This window comes from Panthera leo, chromosome E2, assembly GCF_018350215.1.
Source record: "Panthera leo isolate Ple1 chromosome E2, P.leo_Ple1_pat1.1, whole genome shotgun sequence".
In the NCBI taxonomy this organism is placed as follows: Eukaryota; Metazoa; Chordata; class Mammalia; order Carnivora; family Felidae; genus Panthera; species Panthera leo.
Window position 1 is genome coordinate 44,379,084 of NC_056693.1, and position 24,641 is coordinate 44,403,724.

The following is a 24,641-nucleotide window of genomic DNA, read 5'->3' on the forward strand; positions in this document are numbered from 1 at the left end:
AACCATTTCACAAAGAATGTAATTAGGCATTTATATTCAGTCAAGATTTTTTTAAGCTTTAAAAGTCCAGCATAAGGAAGAGACTTGGGCAGGGGGACTGGGGTAAAGGGCTAAGCTTATCTACAATCACCATTTTACCAAAAAACACACTGGTTCAACCACAGGAGAGGTGGAGGTTAAACCTGCCTGCCTAGCCCAGCAAATACTGGGAGCAAATGCCAAGGCTGTCAGGTCTAGATGTTGATGTTACAACTGGCTAGAGTTTTTAAAGAGACACTGATTCCACCAGGACTGGTCTCTCATCAACCTGGGTTCATGACAGATGAAGGTCCTTTGCATTTGCATCAGAAGGCCAAAGCTTTACCTGGAACAAGTTCACTCCAAATAATGCTCACGTTGCTGGTTTTAACAGGTCAGAGTCATGAGTGGCTCCTAACAGACTCCACCATTTCCTAGGAGAAGGTTCTACTGATTACCAGGGATTTAAATTCAAGCAAACCACTAAAGAAGGGAAATACTAATGATATTCTGGCACTGTACAAGCTATGTGCCTGTCATCTCTGCCAAGGACATGGGGTGGACTTGGCTTTGTTTCTCAGCTCCATGATCTTCAACAGCAATGAAGTAGAACTGGTACCTCCCCCATGTTGGAGGAGGATGCCCAAAATTCTCATCCCAGCCCAGCTTCTGAAAGAAAAACAGACTATCAGGGGCTATTATTAGGAACCATGCTCCTGTGAATTCTGTGGAAATGAAAGCCTGTTTCAGTTCATGCCAAGTTTTTTCATGGTCCGCCAGCGATCCTTAATCATCACAGCTGTTCGGTTAACAAATGGATAATTTTTGGAAATGGCAGCCCAGTTTCCTTCTCCATATTTCTGCACTCCAGCCTTGACCCACTCGCTTTCTTCTACAGTCCACTTCTGCAAAAGAAAACCAAAATATTTATCACAACCTGTCTCTCCACTGATTCACATTTTCCTACAATGAAGAGGTAAACTCAAGAATCGTAGGACAATAATCTGAACCCAAAAGAAGGGTTTATGTTTTTAAAACATGATATAGATAAGCTAACACTGTGGATTTAGACATTTAATAATTTTCCGTGTCCTGCCATTTCATTGTCAACTAATAATCACTTCGGCATTAAAAACTTCAAACGTATGTTGTTCATAGGAAAATGTATCAGGTTTCTGTCCTCCTAGGTTTTTCTTCCAGAGAATTTCTTCCTTTAACTTACTTTGGATTATGTGGAATAATCCTGGATTATTTGGAAAATTGAAAGACCTTCTTCCAGGTGCATGGAAACATCCTATGTCCTATGCATGTTCCAGGTGCATGGAAATACACCGTATGCCGTGAGGTGTGCGTACTTATTTTACCTTTGTTCTATCCACACGACCAGAAAAGGTCAGAAAATGTAATTTTAAATTACCTGCTTTCTTGTTATACTGGTTGCACTCTCTTCATCTGGTGCTGCTGGAAAACATTAAAAGTAGATTCATTTCAGAGTTCACCTTTCTCTTGTGAACAAACCACAAGAAAAAGACATCAAATGTTCTTAAAAGGAAAACTTAATTGGAATTTCCCAACATTGAGAGAAGAAAGGCTGTCACTAAATGGTAATTTGTTTTTGTCCTTTGTTTACAAGGTAACAGTCATTTCAGCCAATGAGAATCTCTACAGAGCAAATAGTTTACAGACAGACATTCAATAAAGACATTCAATTAAGGTTAATGATGGATTTCAGGCTTTTTAGTAAAACCTACATGACTTTTAAAATTACTGAGTGACTGTGTTAAAAGTCTAATATATGCACATTTACAAGTGACCCTTAAAGAATGTGGGGGGTTAGGAGCCCCAACCCGCAATCTAGTCAAAAATCTACACTGACTCCCCAAAAACTTAATAGCCTACTGTTGACCAGAAGCATTACCAATAACATAAACAGTCAATTAACACATATATTGCATGTTATATGTAATATGTTCTATACTCTTACAGTAAGCTGGAGAAAAGGTTAAGAAAGTAAGAAATAAAATCCTAAGAAAAATACATTTACAGTATTATACTGTATTTATTTTTTAAAAATGCATGTCAGTGGACCCGTGCAGTTCAAACCTGTGTTCAAGTGAAGTGTATTATAATGTTGTGTGTATAATTTCTGCTTTACAACCCCTTGCTAACCACTGCTTTGAAATAACACAATTTTACTGTCGTATGCCAGAATTTTCAAATCCCTGATCATTTTATGTACGTAAAGTGTGGTTCAAGATCTTAACAAGAACAGGATAGTAAGCCTTAAACAAGAACAGGATAGTAATTATTGTTCCCCACTCAGAGAGACCATGTGAGATCTGCTCAAGTTCCACATTCTCACCATAAGGAAAGACATCAGGCCTCAAAAAAATGCACAAAGATAATTTTTCGAAAGGCCAGAGGGCTAGAGGAGGGTATACTAGTATAAAAGACATGCCGTTGCAAGCCAACAAGAGCCATTAAAAAGCTGCAAGAAAAGGCAAAATTGCACACAGGTGAAACTTGCTAGAGGTCTGCTGCAGCAGATGCTACTGTCCCAGCAGTGCTTCCTACAGCAGTAGTGGTGGTTCAGGAAAAGGGATATTTACAGACAGAGTCAGGTTATTTATTTTTAAATCGTGGAAGTACTTCATACTGTAGTGGAAGCAGATTTTAAAGCTGATAAATCTGGACTGCACTGGAAGTAGATGTTTTCTGGAACTTTTAGATCCTGTTGTTTTTAAATACTTTATGCCACTTTTATTGATTTTCTGTTACTTCCATTTCCTGTGTGATCTTGATCTTGCCAACTATGATTGTGCCAATTAAGGTACTTTTTAAGGATAAAATTGAGATTGGAAGGTTTACTGTTGTTGCTGTGTTACCAAAGTCTTTAGAATCTCCAAGATTATGTTTTAGTACTTAAGATATTTCCATTAGAATGCAAAGTATGTGGTGGGAGATATTCTGATGCAAATGCTACAAGTTTTAATATTAATTATGGAAAAGTAAAGTTTCTTACTTTGGAAAAAAATAAACTGGTAAGAGATTTTTTTTACTTAAACAAGAAATGCAGGGAAGGGCCACTTCTACCTTTAATTAAAAGACTTTAGTAAGAACATCAGCTAGAATTAAATATAGGATTTATTAAAACAAAAACATGGGGTGCCCGGCTGGCTCAGTCGGTGGAGGATGCTACTGTTGTTGATCTCAGGGCTGTGAGTTCAAGCCCTGAGAACTTGGGTGTGAAGCCTACTAAAAAAAAATTTTTTTTAATTAAAAATTCTGTTTAAAGTGCTGCTTTGACAGTCTCCATCGTTTAATGGGAAAGGACATAAAACTGACTCCTCGTGAATCACAATGAGGAACTTACTAGACTTATACTAGTTTGGAGACAAGCAGTTTCTGGAACATTAATGTGATAGTAACAGGCATCTATACTTCAGCTACTGTCAAGGAGACCAAGGAGAATGTCCTAGCTTACCCTGAACTTGAAACAGTTCATCCTCTTCCACCCATGTCTCTTTTTCTTCAACCCCATTAGAGCTGTTCCATTTGCCTTTGGGTACTCTGAGGGGAGATCAACAAGAGGACAAGATGTAAAACAGATTCATCAGGGTCATCCCATATTTTACCCTCGGCTCTCTCATGGCCTGTACTCCTCCCTGTTCTGTGACCACAGTGAAGATCCATTTACAATTCCCAAAGTCCTGACCTGGCCAGGCGTCTCTATGTCATTGTCCCGCAGGCTGCAGGATCATCCCTCAAACTCAGCAATGAATGAATACACCACTGTCCCCCTCAAAATCTGTTCATTTTCCTGTTCTTGGTTGGTTGGTTGGTTTGGATTCTCATTTTAAAGGTCTCACTCGGCATTCTTCTAACCCAGAACATGCAAACTGCTCCCAGTTCTTCAAAGACATGCTCCATGTTCAAAGACATGCCCTGGTCCAATCTCTGAACTGCATTCTTTTCCCTCTCCATTCCCCTTGTCCAAGCACTGGTACCTTTCACCAGTATCACTAGTCTCTTAACTGGAGTCTCTGTCCTCAGCCCCTTCCCCTTCCAAAACCACCTGAACATCAGTCTGAAATTACCTCATCTCTGTTCCATGATGGCTTCTCCCTGCCTCAACATTGAAGCCTGTATGGGTGAATGAAGATCCTCCAGTCTGGCTCCAGACAATTTCTTGCTACCAAAGCCGCCTCTCTCCACCCACATCAGCACAAACGGCAGCCATGCCTTCTGCTCTTTTCCTTCTATAAGCTCTGTTCTTTCCTCTCTACACTTCCCTCTGCTTGGGATTCCCTTCCCTGCGAAGTAAAATTCTACCCATTTTTTAAGGCCATCATTCCCAATGAAGCTTACCCTAAGTCCTGGCCCCGAATACACACAAAAAGCCTCCACTCCTCTGCCCTTGTGGTTGTGCTTCCACTTTATTAAACAGCCAGTTCACAGCATACCCCTTAATCATAAGCACCTTGAAGGCAAGCTCTGTATCTTCATTTGTCTACCTCAACCATCTAGCACAGTAACACATAATCTAACAGGAGCTGGAGAAGTAAATGCTAGAGTAGTAACAGGATTATCAAAGAGCTGCAAATAAATTAAACCACTGAGGATCAGAGTGTAAACAAATAAGAATCCTTCCTGTAAAAGTGAAATGTTAAGTACCTGAGTGTAATCAAAAAAAAGTCCCAAAGCTAAAGAAATAATCCCAAACTTGAATTATTGAATAAATGAAAATTGTAGTCAGTCTTTCCTATTCAACTTTAACTATGTTTACCCGATTAATAATAAATGGCCCTCGGAACATAACACAGCACAAATCTGATCTCAGAATTGTAACATCTTTTACAAAGCAAACATGTAAAGTATCTGATTTTAATTTTGAAGAATTTATATAGATCAAATGACTTGTAAAACTTGACCAAGAGAGTACAGAGACAAACCTCTGCCTTTCCCCAACTATGAATGGAAATTTATTTTTAAGACTGGCTAGGTATTTTGCAAATGAGTAATGAAAGCTGTTCACTTAAGAAGTACACAGACTTGGAAAAAATTCCTTGAGTTCCAGGAGTTTTCTATGAAATTGCCTACATGGCTGAGACAAATGGTAAACTATCTACTTTACTTTATTTTTAAGCTGGGTCATATCCCCAAAAATATTATTTCTGAGAATAATTTGCTTGAGACAAAGTGAAAAAAATTACATGATGTTTTTCCTTTTCAGGATATTAACTGTGTTACTGTTTATAAATAAAAGTCAGAATTACAGCTTTAGTTTTCTGCCTGCTTATCCCCATGCTGGGATAAAACTGATTTTAACCTCTGGGACTGTCATTTTCACCCATGTGTCTGTTCACTCTGCCTGCAGACAATCTGCACAGACCACTATGGCAACCTCCTGCTCCTCCTTTGAACGCAACACTTATTCTGTGTACACACGTTTGGTTTTGCCTAACTTCTGTTGTGGAAGGGGCTGAAATCTGGGTCCTCATCTCACTGTGAGGTGGCTGTGCAATCCTAGGCAAGTCACGTCACTTCCTGGTCCTTAAGCTCCTGTTGGTAAAGTTAGAACTTGATGAGCAGTGAATGGGCTAGAGGCGTCTGGTCTAGAGGGGTCAGCAAACTACAGCCTCTGGCTGCTGGTTTTTGTACAATCCTTGAGCTAAGAATGGTTTTTACATTTTCAACGGGTTGTAACAAAACCAAAAATAAGCAATAGAGACACAAGTGGCCAGGAAGCCTAAAATGTTAACCCTTTGCTGGCCTTTTATGTAAGTTTTGGGTAGGACCCTTTAAATTGCAAGAAACCAAGAATTATTATTTTATTTGGTTAACAAATAGCTAATAAGCATTTGCCCTGTGCCAAGTGCCATTGGACATATAAAAATCTAGTTGTGACCCTGCCCTCCAGATGATATACCCTAATCCTGCCTTCGATTCCACCAGCCCAGCTTCCTCCAGATCTTGACTACTCATTCAGTAGCAGTCTCCAGCCACCTATCTGATCTCTTTGCCTCAGTGCCTATTCAGAAGCCATCAGTGGTAGTTAATCAGGCCCTCAGATTAGCTGTAGTAGAATTATCTGGGGTATAGTTAGAAAAGCAGATTACAGATCCTGCCCCTTCTAATTCAGTACTCAGGATCCTGGGATTATCTATTTTATTAAACATCCCACAGGTCACTGTGATAGGAAGCCCAGCTTAAGAACCTCTGACTGATAGAATACAAAAAGAATTCAAGACCTAGCCCATCTACCCATCCACACATTTCTTCCCTTCATCCTCTCTGTGCATTATATTCTTTTGCCATACAGAATACATGATGTTTTCTGGAGCATACTAGGCTTTCTCATGACTATACAAGAGATCCCTGCTGTCTAGAACCCCCACCCCACAATATGCTTGATGACCTCTTATTCATCCTTCGAGGTCAGCTCAACATTTGCTCTTCTGCAAGGCTTGTTCCACCCACAACTTTGCTGAGCAGACTGAACTCTTCTTCCCTGGAGCTCCCAGGTACCTCATGAGCAAATCCTTTAGCCAGGCTTTTACTGTAAAGGACCAGAGAGTACCTTCAGATTTGCAGGCCTTACTGTCTGTGTTGCAATTATTCAACTCAGTGTAGCGTCAAGAGCAGCCACAAACAATACGTATGTGATGTTTGTGGCTGACTTCCAAAAGTGGGTGCCAGGCATATTAGGCCCAGGAGCTGTAGTTTGCCAACCTCTGCTTTAAAATACCCTTCAAACTTCATGTGCTTGACACATGAGAGAGGTAAACAGGTCTAAATCTTCACGAATCTTCCCATTTATAAAACCACTGTAATCATGCATTCTCTACAGTTTCCTCATCTGTTCATAGCAGTAATATCTATGCTTTACAGGACTGCTGCAAGGAATAAAGGAGATCATGTATCAAATGAGAATAAAAGTGTGTTGAGCTCCATTTGCTTGCCCAGCCAATGACTCACTCACTTCCAAATGTAGGTAATGGTATGTATTGTGCAGATTTGTGCCTGAGTATTAATCATTTAGATGCCACAGCCTCTCTGGGCACCTAGCACATGCATGTCAGAGCAGTGGTAGAGATGGCAATGACCTTGGGTGACCAGTGAGATGATCACTTAAAGCAGGGTTGCCAGGGGAGATTCATGGAAGAAGCAGAATTTTAAGAAACATCTTGGTGTAGGTGGTGTATGGGCCATTGACTTTTTGAGTCAAGACTGATTAGGGTTAAAAATCCCAAAGCCCAACTTTGCCACTTTTCAGCTTTGTGATTTCAGGCAAATTAATAACTTTTCTAAACCTTTGTCATCTAAAAGTGGGGCTAACATATCACTTACAGAGTGGGGATTCTAGAGATCCAGTAAAATAATATGTGAAAAGTGCTTGGCCCATGGAAAGTACTTCATCAATATCAGCTTCTCTTCCCTTTGAAGGAGGGATGGGATTCTCACAAGCAATGATGGAGGAATGAAAACCCAACTGTGGGGAATGAGAGGAAGCAAGAAGAGTACAGCAGTAGAAACAAAGAGAGTATGTTCCAGACAGAAAAAGCAAACCAGTTTGCTTAGAGGAAGGATCCACAAGAGAGCACAAAGGGTAGCAAAACTTAAGAGCCAGCCCATGACAGGGAGCAAAATATAAGCATTCTAACCACTGCCCCACAGAGCCTAGCAGAATGTGAGAGATTAGGAGATATTTACTGAGTTTGCCAAGTCTTAAATACTCATAGAAGGTGCAAAACTATAAATATTCATAAATCTTTTTTAAGGATCAAAGTCTAAAGTGGCCTAACTCAGACAAATTTCTTTTAACAAGGAAGACTGGTACTTAGTAGTCAAGGCACTCAGAAGTTTGCTAAAAATGAAAGCAGCAATGAGTAGGAGGCTCTGAAACCCTTCCATCCTCACTCACGCCTAGTGCAATGCCTCGAAGCCCACGGGTGGGGCTTCAGAACTGGCAGGGATGGCTATGTCGTCACTCCCCACTCCCAAGTCACATTCTAGCAGTCTGAGCAAGCCTTGGTGGTGAATAACTTAGCTGAAAGTTACTTCATTCATGGAAGCAATACCAGGCCCAACCAGGACCACCAACCAGCCCCAAAACTGCCACAAAGAACGTCTTCATACTTGGGATTCTTCTCCCCAGGGAGGGGTTGGTTGAGAACGGTGGGCTTGGATGGTGATGCCGGGACGACCTCCTGGGAGGAGTCGAGGCCTGTGCTCGGCTCAGTACTCTGGCTGTCCTCCTCCAAAACCAATCTGCTTATTGTCATGCGCTTGTTCTTGGGCTGCAGTTCAGAGCCACCCTCACCCTCAGTAGGGGCTGAACTTTCATTTTCATCTTTTCTTGGTCTCTTGTTTTTGAGGGCTGGTGATGGCAGAGACACTTGATTAGGAAGTACCAGATCTTTCTGGTCCAGTTTTGAGAAGGCTGCCTCAGAATCTTGTGCACTGGACAGAGTCTTGAAAGCCGCTTTCAGGGTCATAATTCCAATGGTGGTTGGAGTACTCCGTAACTGCCTACACATGAAGCAGATATACAAAGATCAGTCTCACCATTACTGGTGCTCATCCAAACAGCCACAACTTTTCCAAAGTGTGAAGCTTCAAATTAGAGGACTCCTCAAGTTGAGGACACTTCATTTGGGAAAAAAAAAAAAAAAAAGTTGCTCAAAACAACCTTTAATTATAAAGCTTCCATTTATAAGCATAAATAGAGGCTTTATATGATATAGAAGTTGAGCTCTGGAGTTTAAACTCCCAAGTAAGAGAACCTTAAAGGACTAGGGCCAATGACACTCCTCTTCCAAGAGACCTCCTTAGCCAGCATGCTAATCCCTTTAGTCTGCATGAACTATAGCAACTACGTCAGAACTGTGTATAGTGCCGAACAGCTACGAGTCTGTCTGGGCAACCAAATGACAATTCAGCAATCTCACCTTGAAGTCTAAACTCTTCCAGCTCTCCAGTTCAACCCTCATGTGAAAGAAGGAAAAGACTGGTCTCCATTCTGCCCCCTTTCTCCTACAGTACACTTATAAATGGGATTTTGAGAATTGTCAGAGTTAGAAGTGTGCCAGTCTTGGAACAATGAGAAACTGCCTTTTCATAATAAAGTTAAGTTCAACTATGATTTGGAATAACTGGTATAATTAAATTAAAAACTGTTAGGAGAGGGCAAACTGGCACCCTACAAGCCAAACCCAGCTGACAGATATGTCTTGTTGCCTAACCTATGCAAGTTTTGTTTTCTTTAAATTGGACTAATTGCCTCCCCACACTGGGAAACGTCAAAAAACAAAACAAAAACAAAACTGGATGTCTCACATAAAAATTTGAACTGAAGTTTGGGCATCCTTGGACATTTCCACATTGCAACAATCACACGAAGCTGAAAAGCATGCCCTCTCTGGTTCACACTCACATGCTCTGAAATGCATTATCCTGTACTCACTCCTGTACATTTTCTACTGGGCCCCCAAAGGCATCTAAACCTGTAACCCCTATTTAACAACTTGTCTTGGGAATCTGATTCACAAGTCTGAACAGTGCATTAAGAGATCAGGTATCCACAAGGACGTAATGAGTGAATATGGGCAAGGACAGGACAACAGAGAAGGAAAGAACCTTTGAGGAACAACCAGTCAGGAACTTCTGTCAGGGATATGACATCGCATCTTCAATATTCTCATTTTCCCGAGGTATGCTCTGTAACTCCCACACTGCCTTATATAAGTCACCAAATAACATGTCAGTACTAGGAGAAACTAACTGATTCTACTCTAAGGAGACTGCTTCCAACAGACTACCCTTATGTTTTGCCCAAGATCGCAAAAGGGCATCCCTCTCACCTTGCAGGTTCTCTGAGTGGCTTCTGCACAGGCTCTGGTGCTGGCTGTTTATCTTCCTTCACTGTACCTGAGGCGACAGTCTCAGATTTCAAAGCTTTTTTGGCCATCTGGGAAAAGAAGGATGTCATCAGGAAGAGGAAGTCACAGAATTTCATTAAATCTCTTCTTTCATGAATGTACATACTCAACATGCAAACATGTTCACTTATAAATCCACTCAAGGCATAAACTAGAGGAGGACATACAAAGGGAAAGAATTCACAAGAACTATCTCAAATGTCTTGCTTTTTTCTTTCCTCAAAAGATGGCTCACAATTTTCTATACTAAAGGAGAACTCAATTTGAGTGGTGCTGACCATCTTGACACTGCAAGAATTCAACCTTTTGGACAACAAACAAGTATGTGATTTGACTCTACTTCCTCTTCCATTCTTCTAATCTCATCTCTAATCTAGTTTCTGAATGCCAAATATACTTTTGGGGTCATGGACAAAAGTCAAACTTTTTCTTCCAAACTTGGGGTAACTAATGCTTATATTAATATCTTTTACTTTGTGTATAAATTTTTTTATAAAACATATTTCACAAATATGTTTTTCCTATTAACTCTGAAAATCCTTACTTATACCACATAAAGCCCTGAGTGGGCCAATCCTGCTCTAACTCCAACTGCCCATTTGTCTCCCTCTGACTGAAGTTTTATACATTTCCAATTAGTCTAGTATCATTCTGTTTCAGATATACATATCTGTAACAAGTGGTGTCTTAAGAACTGAGAGTTCTAAGGGTGTCTGGCTGGCTCAGTCAGTAGAGCGTGTGACTCTTGATCTCAGGGTCATGAGTTCAAACCCCATGTTGGGCATGGAGCCTACTTAAAAAAAAAAAGAGGGGGCGGTGCCTGGATGGCTCAATCATCTGAGCGTTTGACTCTTGATTTCGGCACAGGTCATGATTTCATGGTCCTGGGATCACGCAGGCTTTGCGCTGGGCATGGAGCCTGCTTGGGATTCTCTCTCTCTCCCTCTGCCCCTCCCCCACTTGCACATGCTCTCTCTTAAAAAAAAAAAGAGAGAAAAAGAAAAAAAAAGAACAAAGTTTTGTCCCCCGCACCCCCCCAACAGTAGAAGGTTATTTTTCCAGTTATCTGGAATACAAAATAAAGGACCCCAGGCCAGGCTCAAGTATCCTGACACTTGCTCCCTGAATATTCCAAACTATCTGCTTTACAGATAATTTCACATCTGCCAAATGACTGCTAGGACACCTAACACTAGTCTAATATGGGCCTGGCAGATCTACTGTTATGAGCTAAGATATTTTCTTTCTTTCTTTCTTTTCAAGATTTTACTTTTAATTAATTTCTACACTCAACATGGGGCTCGAACTCACAGCCCCAAGATCAAGAGTCATGTGCTCTATTGACTGAATCAGCCAGCCTCCCTGAGCTAAGATATTCTCAGATGTTGGTGATTTAAAACCAAAATCAAACCAAAACAAAACCCTCTCACTCAGTTTTCCAATATCACAGGCCACCCTATAGGACACACTAGGTTCTTATTCTTCCACATGCTGTCCTGAGCCTCACTGCTGCCATTCTTTATGCTGATCACTTTGATCCAATTAAAGAACGTCTTCATTTAGTTTATGCCTTATCATACTTCTCATCACACCTTTCTTCTCCAGTTATTCCTTCCTCCTCTTAACAACCCTATTATACTGTATCTACCACTCTTGCTCCCGAACTGAACTCAAATTCCATCTCCTTTGGGAACCACCACTCATTTCAAGTGTTCCCCTACTTTAACCACAACAGATTAATCACATGTAGGAGGTATAAATGGAAGGTGAAGGAAACCAGGTATGTTCCATGTGCCTCTGTCAGAATCTCCGCTTCTGTATATTTAAGGCATTTAATTAAGGAAGACAGTGCATATAAATCAAAAGTCTTTTACACACATTTACTCTTTTCACTTCTAAAAAGAGCTGTCCTTTTCTAATTGCCTGCACATCCTCAAGGCCACATCACAGTTATGGGAAGAGAAGGCCAAGCCCCACCGTGAGGAGGTAGGGCTCTGCGTCATCCAGGTGACTCTCCAGGAAGCGCAGCATCTTCTGCTGGAAGGTCTCATAGGAAAAGTTCTGGATAACAGGGTGGGCCAAGTTCTTCTCACGGATAATGTTCAGGAGATCATTTCTCAGCTTCTACACAAAGGACCGATATTTGCAACATAAGAAAGGAGAACTCTAGTAAAAATTCAGTGATGGTGAGTTGAGACAACACTATCGACTTTCAAATGCTGTCAATGGCCATCAGTGTTCATATATAGGAAGGGGAGCCTACCACAAAGAACAGGGCAATAAATTATGGATCAGCCATAATGGGTTAGTATGTAGCTATAAAACAATACGAAGAACTTAGGATCTAAAGTACCTTTACACATTTACATAAATATTTTTAAACTTAAGGAAAAAAAGGATGAAGGAGCTCCTTACGTGCTAATATAGAATGAACTTCAAGATATATTAAGTGAAAAAAGCAATTTACAAAATGCTCAAATTAGTGTGTAGGAATATGCTCACAGGTATATATGGGAAGAGCAGGAAGAATAGATATATGTATGTATCTCTGTATACACACACATAGGCTTGTTTGCTTGCATATGCATAGACTAGACTATCTCTGAAAGGATAAAAGAAAAAAAAAGACACTGGTTGTCTATGAGGAGATGAATGAGGTGGCTAAGTCAAGAGATGAGAGAATTTTCACTAAGCTCTTTTGTTGTACTTTTTGAATTTTATTATGTACATGTATTACCTTTTCAAAAACTAAAATTTAGATTTACAAAGGAAAGAAAAAAAAAAAAAGAGCAGGGCACCAACAGAGCTTTTGACACCAGAAAATAGAGGAGTTAAGTCCTCACCAAGGCTGGTTCTCAAGTCTGCAGAATCAGCATTTATGTAATAGGAGCGTTACCGAAGTTGATAGCTTAATACCTGGTGCTGATCACTTAAATAAAGTTCTGCCACAAACCAGACAGAAATGGGCAAGAAAATAATTTAGGTAAATTTGTACAATACAAAATAAATTTTGAAAAGTCAATCTCACAATGTTTTTATCCCGTATATAAAAGACAACATGCTAAGGATGCCAAATATTTAAATTACATTCCTGACAAAGAAACCCTTTCCCTGTTTCCCCACAAAAAACAATGAGATGGATTTAAGTCAGGGAAGCAAAAGTATATCAAATTTACCTGAGTTGTGGGGTCCTTGGACATATGTTTTTTCAAAATTTTTGAAGCCTTTTCAAATTCTTTGTTTTTGATACAAATAATGACAGCCTACAAAAGGGGAAAAAAACCTTTTTTTTTTTAACTGTTGTAATAATGACAGGAGTAATCAGAAAATCAGGTACTAAAATAAACTACTAAAAAGTAAAAGTGAGCCTTATTTACCCAAGAAATTTTTCACAATCTATCAAATTCCTGTACTTAAAAACTAACAGTCACTGCTCAGGCATTATGAACAACTGTAAGCACTCTTCTTTCATTGTGTAGGGTAGTAGATTTTCAACATTACACTGGATTTTTAAAAAATAGCTGATAAAGCAAAATCTGATCCTCTGGATTACAGACCATTTACCCAAATTGAATAGGGCCTCCCAAGGAAAAGCAAAATGGACAGGAGTCATTCCAGGTCCCCAGAACAATTGGATCTGTTCTTTTTGGACGCAAAGCTTTGATATAATGATGAGGACAGAGTGGGGATGATAGGCTGTTGGGGGGGAAAAAGCCATTTGCTGACCATAGGGTTCGGCTCTCCATTCAGGAAAGGCCTGAGGCCATTTCTGTAGGAGAACCAACACAGCCTCTCACTACCGTAAAACCCCAGCTGGCAACTCCAGTTAAAAGTGTACAGGAAATTACTGAGATGAACAAATCCAACGCATCCACATGTAACACACAAAAGGGGCAAAATTCCCGGCAGAATGAAAAAGTCTCATCAGCTACAGAGAAAAAGAAGAGTCCTTTCATAAAGAAACCCCAAGAAAAGATATGCAGAGGTAAAATGACAGTGATCAAAAATTTTTAGGGATTTTTTTTTTTTAGATTTTATTTTTTAAGTAATCTTTACACCCAATGTGGGGCTCAAATTCACAACCCTGAGATCAAAAGTCACATGCTCCACTGACTGAGCCAGCCAGGCACCCCAAGGGATGTTTTAAAAATATATGTGTACATTTTTTTTTTTTTTTTTTAATTAGAAAAGCCAGGGGAAAGTTGGGAGCATTTGGAGTTATCTTACAGAATAAAGTAGCTACTCTAAATCCTGTGTCAAAGAGAGGTATAAGAAACATATCACACACACACACACACACACACACACACACACACGGTAAGGAAAACTCGTCCACAGATATTTTCAATCTTCATTTCAGAGAAAAACTGAAGGAGATACAGATGAAGAGAAGGAGGAATAGCAAGGGGATTTCAGTATTAATCTCTGGTGATTCTGTCCTCAGCATACAAAGGAAACTGTATACAAATACATATACTATATACATACAAATTCAAATGCTCTTGAATAGCAGGCACAACCATATATAAATTCTTGCTGCCCAAGGAAGGTACAAAGTAGGTCTTTTCATTTTAGTCATGACCACATTTGCTTTTACATCATTTTCCGCAGAATAACTATACTAAGACTATACTGAACTTTCTTGAAGAATTCAAAGGTTTTACTTTGTATAAAATCATTTGGATCCTATCATGTTTTTAAATTTTATTTAACATGCATACGGTAAAATGAACTTTTTGGGGGGTGTAGTGTTCTTCATTTAAAAACACCTACTGAATCCTGTAACGGCCACAGAGGACACAAAAACCATGGATCCAAAAACCTCCCTTGTGCTACTTTTCTAGTCACCCCTCCCCTATCCCTGACCCCTGGCAACCAGTGATCTTCTCAGTTTCATCTTTTCAAGAATGTCATAAATGGGTCGGGGGTGGGCTAGATGGGTGATGGGTATTAAAATGGGCACTTGTGATGAGCACTGGATGTTGTATGTAAGTGATGAATCAATGAATTCTACTGAAACCAATATTGTCTGGTATGTTAACTAAAATTTAATTAAAAAAAAAAAGGTCATATAAATCGACTCATACAGTATGTGGCACTTATTTTTTAGAGGCTGTAGCCCTGAGACTGGCTTCTTTCCCTCTGTATAAATGCCTTTGAGATCCATCTATGTTGTTATAACATCTATATAGTTTTTTTCTTTCTTATAGCTGAGTAGTATTCCATTGTATGAATTTATTGTAGTCCTCCCTCCCCTTTCCTCTACATACTTACCTATGATAAGGTCTAATTTATAAATTAGGCACAGTAAGAGATTAACAACAATAAACAAGAACTGTAACAATATACTATAGTAAAAGTTATGTGAATGTGGTCTGTCTCTCAAAATATCTTATTGTACTGTATTCCCCCTTCTTGTGATGTGAAATGGTAAGATGCCTATGTGAGGACATGAGGTGAATGATGTAAGTATCAAGACTTAGCCATAGGCTACTACTGGCCTTCTGCCTTTTGACTATGTCAGGAGGATCATCTGCTTCCCAACCACAGTTGCCTGTGGGTAATGGAACTGCAGAAAGTGAAACTATGGATGCGGGTGGGGTGGGGGGCTACTGTACTACATTTTGTTTATCCATTCACCCGCTGAAGGATATTTGGGTTGTCTGCAAATTTTGGTGATTATGAATAGATGCTAAAACCTTCATGTACAAGTTTTGGGGTAAACATAACATTTCTCTAAAGTAAATAACCACAAGTGGGATTGCTGGGTCATACAGAAAATGTATGTTTAACTTTATATGAGAAATGGCTAAACTGTTTTCCTGAGTGGGTATACCATTCTGCACTCCCGTTGGCAATGTGTGAGAGTTCCAGTTGCTCCACATCATTAGTGTCAGTATTTTTTGAAGTTGAGCTATTCTAATAGTATGTCCTGTATTCACTGATTTTAATTGGTATTTCTCTATTGACTAAATGATGTTGAACATCTTTTCATGTGTTTATGTGCCATTTGTACATTCTCTTTGAGGAGACTTTTGCCCATTTTTTAAATGGTGCTTTTTTTTTTTTTTTTTGAGGCTTCTTTATATATTTTGAACACAAGTCCTTTGTCAGATAGTGATTTGTGAATATTCCAGTCTATGGCTTGTCTTCATTCTCTTAAATGTTTTGCTCGGAAAAAAAGTTTTAAATTCTTGTTAAGTCCAATTTACCACTATTTCCTCTTATCAAAATTTCCTCTTAGCCCCGTGTCGGGCTCTGCACTTACAGCACAGAGCCTGCTTGGGATTCTCTCTTATTCTCTCTCTCTGCCCCTCCCCTACTTGCACGGGTGCTCTCTCAAAATAAAAGTTTAAAAAAAATTTTTTTTTAATGTTTATTTATTTTGAGAGACAGAGAGAGGCAGAGTGCGAGTAGGGGAGGGGCAGAGAGAGAGGGAGACACAAGAATCCCAAGCAGGCTCCAGGCTCCGAGCTGTCAGCACAGAGCCCAACATGGGGCTCGAACCCACGAACCATGATATTATGACCTGAGCTGAAGTCAGACACTTAACCAGCTGAGCCACCCAGGTGCCCTGAAATAAATATAGTTAAAAAAAAATTCCTCTTATGTATCATGCTCAGCGTCATAGCTAAGAATTTTTGTCTAAGTCCAGGACATAAAGATTTTCTTTCATGTTCTCTAAGTTTTACAGCTTTACATTTTGCATTTATTTTAATTTTTTTATTTTGAGAGAGAGAGTGTATGCACATGAGTGGGGGAGAGGGGCAGAGGTTGAGAGTGAGAGAATCTTAAACAGGCTCTGCGCTCAGCACAGTTGGGCTCAACCCCAGGACCCGGGGATCCTGACCTGAGCTGAAATCAAGAGTTGGTTGCTCAACTGACTGAACTACCCAGGCACCTACATTTTACATTTAGATTATTTTGAATTAATTTTTGTAAGTTTTAGGTCAAGGTTCATTTTTTGCATATGGACATCCAGCTATTTCATATCATTTGTTGAAGACTATCCTTTTCCGTTGAATACCTTTTCCATTGCATTTCTTTCAAATTTTTGTCAAAAATCAAGGTCATATTTGTGTAGGCCTATTTCTGGACTCTTGTTCCATTAACCTATGTTTATAGTCCTGAGCAGCTTTATAGTAAGTCTTAAAATTGTGTAGTGAGTCCTCCACTTTGTTCTTCTTTTACAAAATTGTTTTGGTTATTTAGTACTATAGTCATTGGGGTCTTCATTCCATTGCCTGGAGAGAACTGACCTCTTAACTATATCATCTTCCAGTCCATGAACGTGGTGTGCCTTTCCATGTATTAGGTCTTGATTTCTCTCATTAGTATTTTGTGTTTTTCCACATAAAGATCCTACCCATGTTTTACTAGACATATACTTAAGAATTTATTTTTCTTCTTTTTGGGAGCTATTATGAGTGACACTGTTTTGATAATTTCAAGTCATTCACTGCTAATATATACTGGACATATGAATAATTTTTGTATGTTGATTTTATATCCTCCAATCTTGCTATACTTACTTATAGACTTTTTAGTATATTGTATGGGATTTTCCATATAGACAGTCATACCATCTGCAAATAGGGACAGTTTTTTTCCTTCCTTTCCAGTCTGTTGTCTTTTATTTCTTTTTCTTGACTTACTGCACTGGCTAGGTCTTCCAGTATGACATGGAATGGAAACAGTGAGAATGGACATCCTTGCCTTGTTTTGGATTATAAGCACAAAGCATTCTATCCTCCACCATCTAGGATGATGTTAGCTATAGGTTTTCCATAGATGTCTTTTATCAGGTTGAGAAAGTTCTATTCCTAGTTTGCTGAGTGTTCTTATCAGGAACTTTGTTAAATGCCTTTTCTGCATCAGTTGAAAGATCATATGTTTTATTCTTCTTTGGACTAATAGAGTGGAGTACACTGATTGATTTTCAAGTTCCAAACCAGCCTTGCATTCCTGGGGTTTAGTTCCCCCACTGTGCTATACACTGCATCTGTATCCACAGCAAGCAGCAGGATAGACAGTAAAGAAGCAGTGGAATTTGCTCTGCATTCTAGGGATTACAGCTCCACTGCTAAAAGAGAAAGGGTTCTCTTCCTTCAGTTTTAGGTGCCAGCCCTGCTGCCAGTGTCATCACTGGGCCACTGCTGCCACCACTGCAGTATTGCCTGGGTGCTGGGGCAGGAGAGAAGGGAGAAAAAAAAGCCTGGGATTTTTCCCACCCTCCCTGACCCTCAGGAGATCTCTTTCTTGCTCCTCAGGCCAGAGAAAGCCTTTCTTGGAGTTCTTTCTCTTCCCACCTAGAGTGCACTTCTAGGTTTCGGGAGCCTTCAAGTCCAGGCTAGGTGGTAACAGAGAAGGAAAAAGTGGTCAGCTACTCATCACCAGTTGGTGGACCTTCAAATTCTCGTCTTCTTCCTCACCTGCTTACTATCATTTACATTTTTGAATTGTCAGATAGGTGCTCCACACAATCTGTCCAGGACTTAGACTTGCATTAAGTAAGACAGAAGAGAATATGCTTACTCTGTCTTTTCCAGAATTAGAACCAGGTCCTACTATATTTACTTTGTAAAATAAGAAAGGAAATATGAATGCTTTCAAAATCTAAATTAAAAGTCTGCCTCCAACATTTGTGCTATGAGCTTATCTTTTAAATCTATTTTAATTTCCTGGAAAGTTTTTTGTTTGTTTTAAAGAAATGAACTCTTTTTCACTTGAAAGTTTTCAGAAAGCAGTATAATTTCTTTGCTTATGTATATATCTCTAAGGTTCTTAGGGTGTAAGCAATAGCAATGGTCTCTGGCTAACTTAAATAAAAAGGAAATTCCAAGCACAGATTTCCAATAGAGGCAAGATAAGTTTATATTGGGCAACACCGGGGGGGAGGGGGGGCAGTAAATCGCAGAAGGCACATAGAAAGAGAAAACCAAAACTCACAGAAGGGAAGAAAGGCTAAAGAAAAAAACTCAGAAAGAAACCAGGCTGTTGTGGGAAACAGGAATACTCAAAAAGCTCTGACAAAGCTTTTTATTTCAAAAATTAAGGTACTTAAAGAGTGTGTTTTATGCACCCAGCCCCCCCAAATTGGGTAAGGCCTCAAAAGAAAAAGTGCTGTTACCAAAGGTGCAGGGGAGAATGATACACAGCAAAAAGCAACAAATAAATGCTTTCCCAATAATATAGCATACATGTTACTCTCTGCTGTTCTCCACAGAAACCTGAGGAATCTTTCAGTTATGAAGAGAAAACCAATTTAGCCTCAATACCATTAACAGCTTACAGAAGCAGTTCTCAAACTTTTTAGTCTCAGGATTCCTTTTTACGTTTTTTTGTTTTAATCTTTATTTATTTTGAGAGAGAGACAGAATGTGAGCAGGGGAGGAGCCAAGAGAGAGGGAGACAGAATCCGAAGCAGACTCCAGGCCCTGAGCTGTCATCACAGAGCCTGACGCAGGGCTTGAACTCACAAACCGTGAGATCATGGCCTGAGCCAAAGTCAGACATTTAACCGACTGAGCCACCCAGGCGTTCCAGGATTCCTTTATACTTTTAAATGTTAATGAGGACCCCAAAGAACTTCTGTTTTTGTGGGTTATAGAAATATATTAGAAATATATTACAAATATAAAACAAAAATTTTAAATATTTATTAATGCATTAAAAACAACAAACTCATTGCAGGGTAATATAAATATCTTTATGAAAAATTACTGTATTTTCTAAGATAAAAGTCTAATGAGAAAGCTGGCCTTGTTTTACATTTTGGCAAATCTCCTTAATATCTGGCTTAATAGAAGAAAGTTGGATTCTCATATCTGCTTCTGCATTCATATTGATGTGATGTGTTGTTTTGGTTAAAATATACTAAAAAACTCCATCCTCACATACATATGAAGTTGGAAAAGGGAGGAGTATTTTTAACAGATCTTTGAGAAAATTGTGGATATTCTTCTTTGATTCTACACCAAACTTGGGCAAGTGAACTTTTCATCATCTGTTACATTAAAATCCGTTAGTCTATCTTGCATTTTAAATGGATCTTTTACCCATGAATGATTTTATAATATACTGCATTGGCCATTTGGAAAATATTTACTGAATTATGTAGATCTTCCAAATGTTGACACATTCATTAAAAATACCTTGAAAATAACCGATATTAATAATCACCATCAATCTTATCAGAAAAATCTAAGAATTGGGAAACTGTCAGGCACATCAATACCAGTTTTCCAGAATTTAAATTTTTACTTGAAAGCGTCAGTTTTTATCAATGGCAACAAATACTATCATTGTTTTCTCTGAAGTGACAAATTCCCTTTGCTCTTTTATAAGAAAATGACTGCCAAATGCCCACACCTAAACAGCCAAAATGTGTCAGTTCTTTTCAGTTAAAAAAAAGAAAGGTGTTCGTTCCATTAAAAAAGTGCTAGATCAGCATGCAACTCAAACAGTCACACAAGTGATTTCCTGAAGCCAACCATCAAGTTTTGGTATATGGCAGAAATGCTTCGAGCAAACTTCCTACTTTGTCACACAAAATACTGAAAGGATTTTTGCTCAAGGGTCTAGATTTAATAAAATTAATAATTTTACTGCTTTATCAGTGATCTTCTAAATTGAAACTGGCTTTTGTTTTTTAAACTGCAAGAATGTGGCAATGAAGACTCCAATGACTACTCTACAGGTTACCACCACCTTGGTCATGCCAAGATACTAGCAATTTTACCCATCACTACTTTTACACCACTAGTGCAAAGTCAATGCACAGAAAGTCAACTAATGTTTTGGCATTGTTTATGAAACTAGTTTTTTGATTCCTGAAGGGGTACCAAAGACCTGTAGAAATGCCTACATCATACAATGAAAAGTTCTAACTTAACAAATAACTTATTTGATAAACTTGAACAAAAATTTAATAGACATTTAAATGAATGTTGTGAAACTTTACAAAAAGCTGAAAATGCATCAGAAAGCTTCAATGAGCCTAGGTACTCCATGGCATTTTCCCAAAGATGACCATTAACAGATTCTAGGAATCTAAATGAAAAATTTTTAATAAGAAATTAGGAGGCAAGTGATACAGTATCACTGAATAAGAGTTCAAGGTAATTGTGGTAGCCAGCCTCTAAAATGCCCTGCAGTGATCCCCACACCCTGCACAGTCCCATTACACACTAATCCATAGTTGGTCTGGTGTGTGTGACCAACAGCATATGGCACAAGTGATGATACTTGTGAAATTAGGTTATAAAAGACTGCAGCTTTTGTCTTGGGCTCTTGTTCTCCTGGATCACTTGCTCTAAAGGAAGCAAGCCATCACACTGTAAACAGCCCTGCAGAGAGGTAAGGAGCTGAAGTCTCTAGCTAACAACCAGCAAGGAAGTGAGTCCTGCTAACAACCACGTGAGTGAGCATGAGAATAGATCCTTCAACCCCAGATGAGTCTTGAGATGATTGCAATCCTAGCAGACAGCCTGACTATAATCTCATGAGAGACCTCAAGCCAAAAGCACTCAGCTGAACCACTATCAGATTCCTGACTCTTGGAAAATGAGAGATCATATTAACTGTTTTAAGCTGCTAAATTTTGTGGTATTTGGTCCACAGCAATAACAGTTTATAATACAGTCAGTATAACAAGAAATCTGGTACCTGATGGAAAATGGAAAAGAACAAGGTCAACTAAGAGTATGGTTGACAGTTTTAAGGTCATTTGCATTTCGCTAACAGATTTTTCCTAAGGAAGCCCCCAAATGTGATCTATAAACTTAAAAAAAATAATAATAAAACAACAAATATGCAGATGAAACCCACAAATACTCTTCCAGAAGAAGGGATAGAGATAAATCTATGTAGCTGTTGTGTTTTAAAGGAATTGCACTTCTGAATCTGCTACCTAACTTAATAGGAATTACATGAATTATTTTGAACTGGTACCATTTCTTCCTTTTTTTTTTTTTTTTTTTTTTTTTTTAAGATTTTATTTTTAAGTAATCTCTATACCCAACATGGGGCTTGAACTCACAACCCTGAGATCAAAAGTCTCATGCTCTACTGACTGAGCCAGCCAGGCACGCAATGGTGTACCATTTCTTACCATTCAAAAGATCTTTAGCTATTCTGAAAGTAGGCATAGATTTCTCCTCCTTTGCTAATATGTCTTCTCTGACATTGTCCCTCCATCACAAACTTGACTTACCTATACTAAAAATCTATTCTTGGAATTATTCCTCTTTGGAATTTGGATTCTCTGAGCATTCTCTCCAAAACCAAAAGTAGCTCCTTAATTGAATAAATATCTGTACCTCACACACACTAGTTGTTTTTTTTAACAGGGTACCTAAGTACCCAGCACACAGCCAAAGGACAGAAAGTCTTCCTTGCTTAAGCAAAGTTTTATCTCCACACCCCTACCTGAGATCCTATGTTTTTAGGATCCTTTTCTTTTCTTAACAGTTTCCTTACTTTCCACCACCAAGGCAATGCTCAGCTGTTAATTCTTCACTCCCCACCTCCACATCTGCTTCCACAACCCCGCCCCCCCCGCCCCCGCAGCCTTGGTTTTTTTCTGACTGGTTTCCACTGCCTGTTGTGTTTTAAGTAAAAGTAAGTTCTACTATCTGAAGCTAGCTAAGCCATGACACACACACTCAAATTCCCAGATACCCCAGTAGCTTTTTCCTTGTTAAGAACACTGGCTATGCCAGCCTTCTACCATTACTGGTTCTCTAACTGGCTGATTATCCCAGCACCTTTGATTCTGTTTGTTCAAAGGCAATGTTCCTCTTCCAAGTCAGTCCCACATTTGTCAAGGCCCCAGTTATCCTCTTTGGTTTATTATAAACAAGGATGACCAAATCCTAGGCCTGTTACTTCTAGCCCTTTCACGATGCTCCTGAATGGTGTAATAACCTCCAAAATGTCAGTCTTCAATGCCAACCCATTTCCTTTGTAATGCCTCTTCTGCCAAGGCCACAAGGAAGGCAACCAAAATTACAAAAGCAGCGTACCTGCCATTAACACTTTCCAAGCCTGACCTGGGAAGGGGTCACCTGAAGAGATATAACATCTGTGTGTGTCTACATTTCAATATGTTCACTTGCTCTCTCCATCATCACACAGAAAAGATAAGCATTGGTATGCTCAAAGACGTCTGATTTTTGCCAAAAGAAAAAAAGAAATAAATACAGAGCCTTACAGCTTCCTTGACCAGTTTTCTACTGGATTCCACCACTGCCTCTGTCAGTGTAAATTCCGTTTTAATCATCTCCAGCACATTGATAGCTGATTCCAGTGGTGTGAGCTCAGCCTCCATATCAAAGGAACAGTCTAGGACAAAGAGCACAATTTTCGCTTTAAGAGATTTTATAAGAAGCAGAAACAACATGTCCAAAATACATGTTTATCTGGAAAGACACATGTAAATGTGGTAACATTTGCATTTAACTTGCTAACAAATTGGCTACAAGCTTACAAACATGTTAAGAGTTCAAATTCAAGCCAATGAATTTGAAGTGACTTTTTTAATTTTCAAGACAGGTAAAAATTTCTTTTTTAACCCATGTATTTGCATCTCAAATTTCAGGTTACACACATCCTCCTCAGATACAAGCGACCAGAAACTGGAGACAGTTTTGCTAACAGCTCTTAAGTTCAATTAAAAAAAAAAAGTGCTTATACTCTGGAAAACATTCTACCCGGAAAAATTTGGCCATCTTAACATAACTCATTAGATCGCAGCAAAGTTGGGGCAAGCAAGAAACAGGTGGGAGGAAATAAAAAATAGAAAAGCAGACAAGAGAATCTTAACTGGAGAAAACTAGACCCAGGGAATAGACTCATTTTAGAAGGAAAAAGACCACTGTGATCGAGACATAGTAGTGCACCTTCACCCCGAATCCTTCAGTTCTGGACATAAGTTGGAAAACAACAACGTAACCCTAAATTAGTAAGCCCTGAGAACACAAAAATTGCCATACCTAAATTTTCCCCTTCTTCGATGCGCGACAGACACTGCATAACCCGCAGCAGCCGAGAAACGGTATGCTCCTTCCCCAAGGGCCTGACAAGCAGAGCTAGGAAAGAAGACATCGTTGGCTCGGCGACCCCCAGCCCCGACACCCGGGCCCCACAAATCCCCTTCCCCGGCCAGCCTCCTTCCCTAGGTCCGGCCCTCACCCTGCATGATGTCCCGGATCTGCCTGAAGTCCCCGTACCGGCTACCCCGAAAGGCCCGCAGCGCCTCGTGGAAGTAGAACTTGAGCACCCAGCGGTTGACCGCCTCCTCCAGCCGTGCCTCCCCCGCGCCCCGCTCCGCGGCGCCCCCCAGCCCCGGCTCCTGGCGCCCCCGCCGAGCGCGCCCGCTGCTGCGGGACGCCCGCCGGCCTGCCGCCCGCCCGCTGCCGTCGCTGCTCCCGCCTCCTCCCGCCATCGCGTCCGATCGCCGCGCGCCCTCCCCGCCTTCCCGGCCGGGCCGCTTCTTCGACTGTGACGCCTCCGGGTCACGCACAACGCCCGGGCCGGAAGCGGGGCTTGCCGTCCCGGCTCCCGCGGCCATGACACGGACTGCGTTCCTAGCCGCCCGCGGGCTTCTGGGAGGGAAAAGACTATGGATCGCTAACTCCCTCTCGGACCCCGTAGTTCCCAGTATGCAGGCCGCAATGACTG

General features: G+C 40.0%; 2 protein-coding genes and 1 non-coding gene across 10 annotated transcripts in view; 1 reads left to right on the forward strand and 2 right to left on the reverse strand.

Moving 5' to 3' along the window:
• NIP7 (nucleolar pre-rRNA processing protein NIP7) overlaps positions 1-24,641 on the forward strand; it is a 92,200-nt gene that overhangs the window by 11,791 nt on the left and 55,768 nt on the right. The window contains exons 5-6 of one of the 8 annotated variants that reach the window (XR_006197457.1): positions 10,186-10,280; positions 11,898-12,042. The exons of 6 other annotated variants lie outside the window; for them this stretch is intronic. Coding sequence is in view for 1 of the 2 variants with exons in the window: in XM_042920764.1 (XP_042776698.1) it covers positions 23,560-23,625 (66 nt within the window). In the remaining variant the exon portion in view is untranslated. Of the gene's footprint in view, positions 1-10,185; positions 10,281-11,897; positions 12,043-23,559; positions 23,951-24,641 lie in introns of those variants that run through there. One more of the 8 variants, XM_042920764.1, reaches the window with a different exon arrangement.
• Positions 6-24,581, reverse strand: TERF2 (telomeric repeat binding factor 2). Its single transcript, XM_042920755.1, has 10 exons — positions 24,153-24,581; positions 23,954-24,049; positions 23,173-23,303; positions 13,136-13,222; positions 11,937-12,083; positions 9,882-9,988; positions 8,158-8,550; positions 3,503-3,588; positions 1,436-1,479; positions 6-923 (listed from the first exon to the last, which is right to left on the reverse strand). Exons 1-10 carry the CDS (start codon positions 24,529-24,531, stop codon positions 765-767), a joined length of 1,629 nt encoding a protein of 542 aa, XP_042776689.1. The 5' UTR covers positions 24,532-24,581; the 3' UTR covers positions 6-764.
• TRNAK-UUU lies at positions 21,975-22,047 on the reverse strand. The gene has a single exon. It is a non-coding gene; the product is annotated as a tRNA-Lys (tRNA).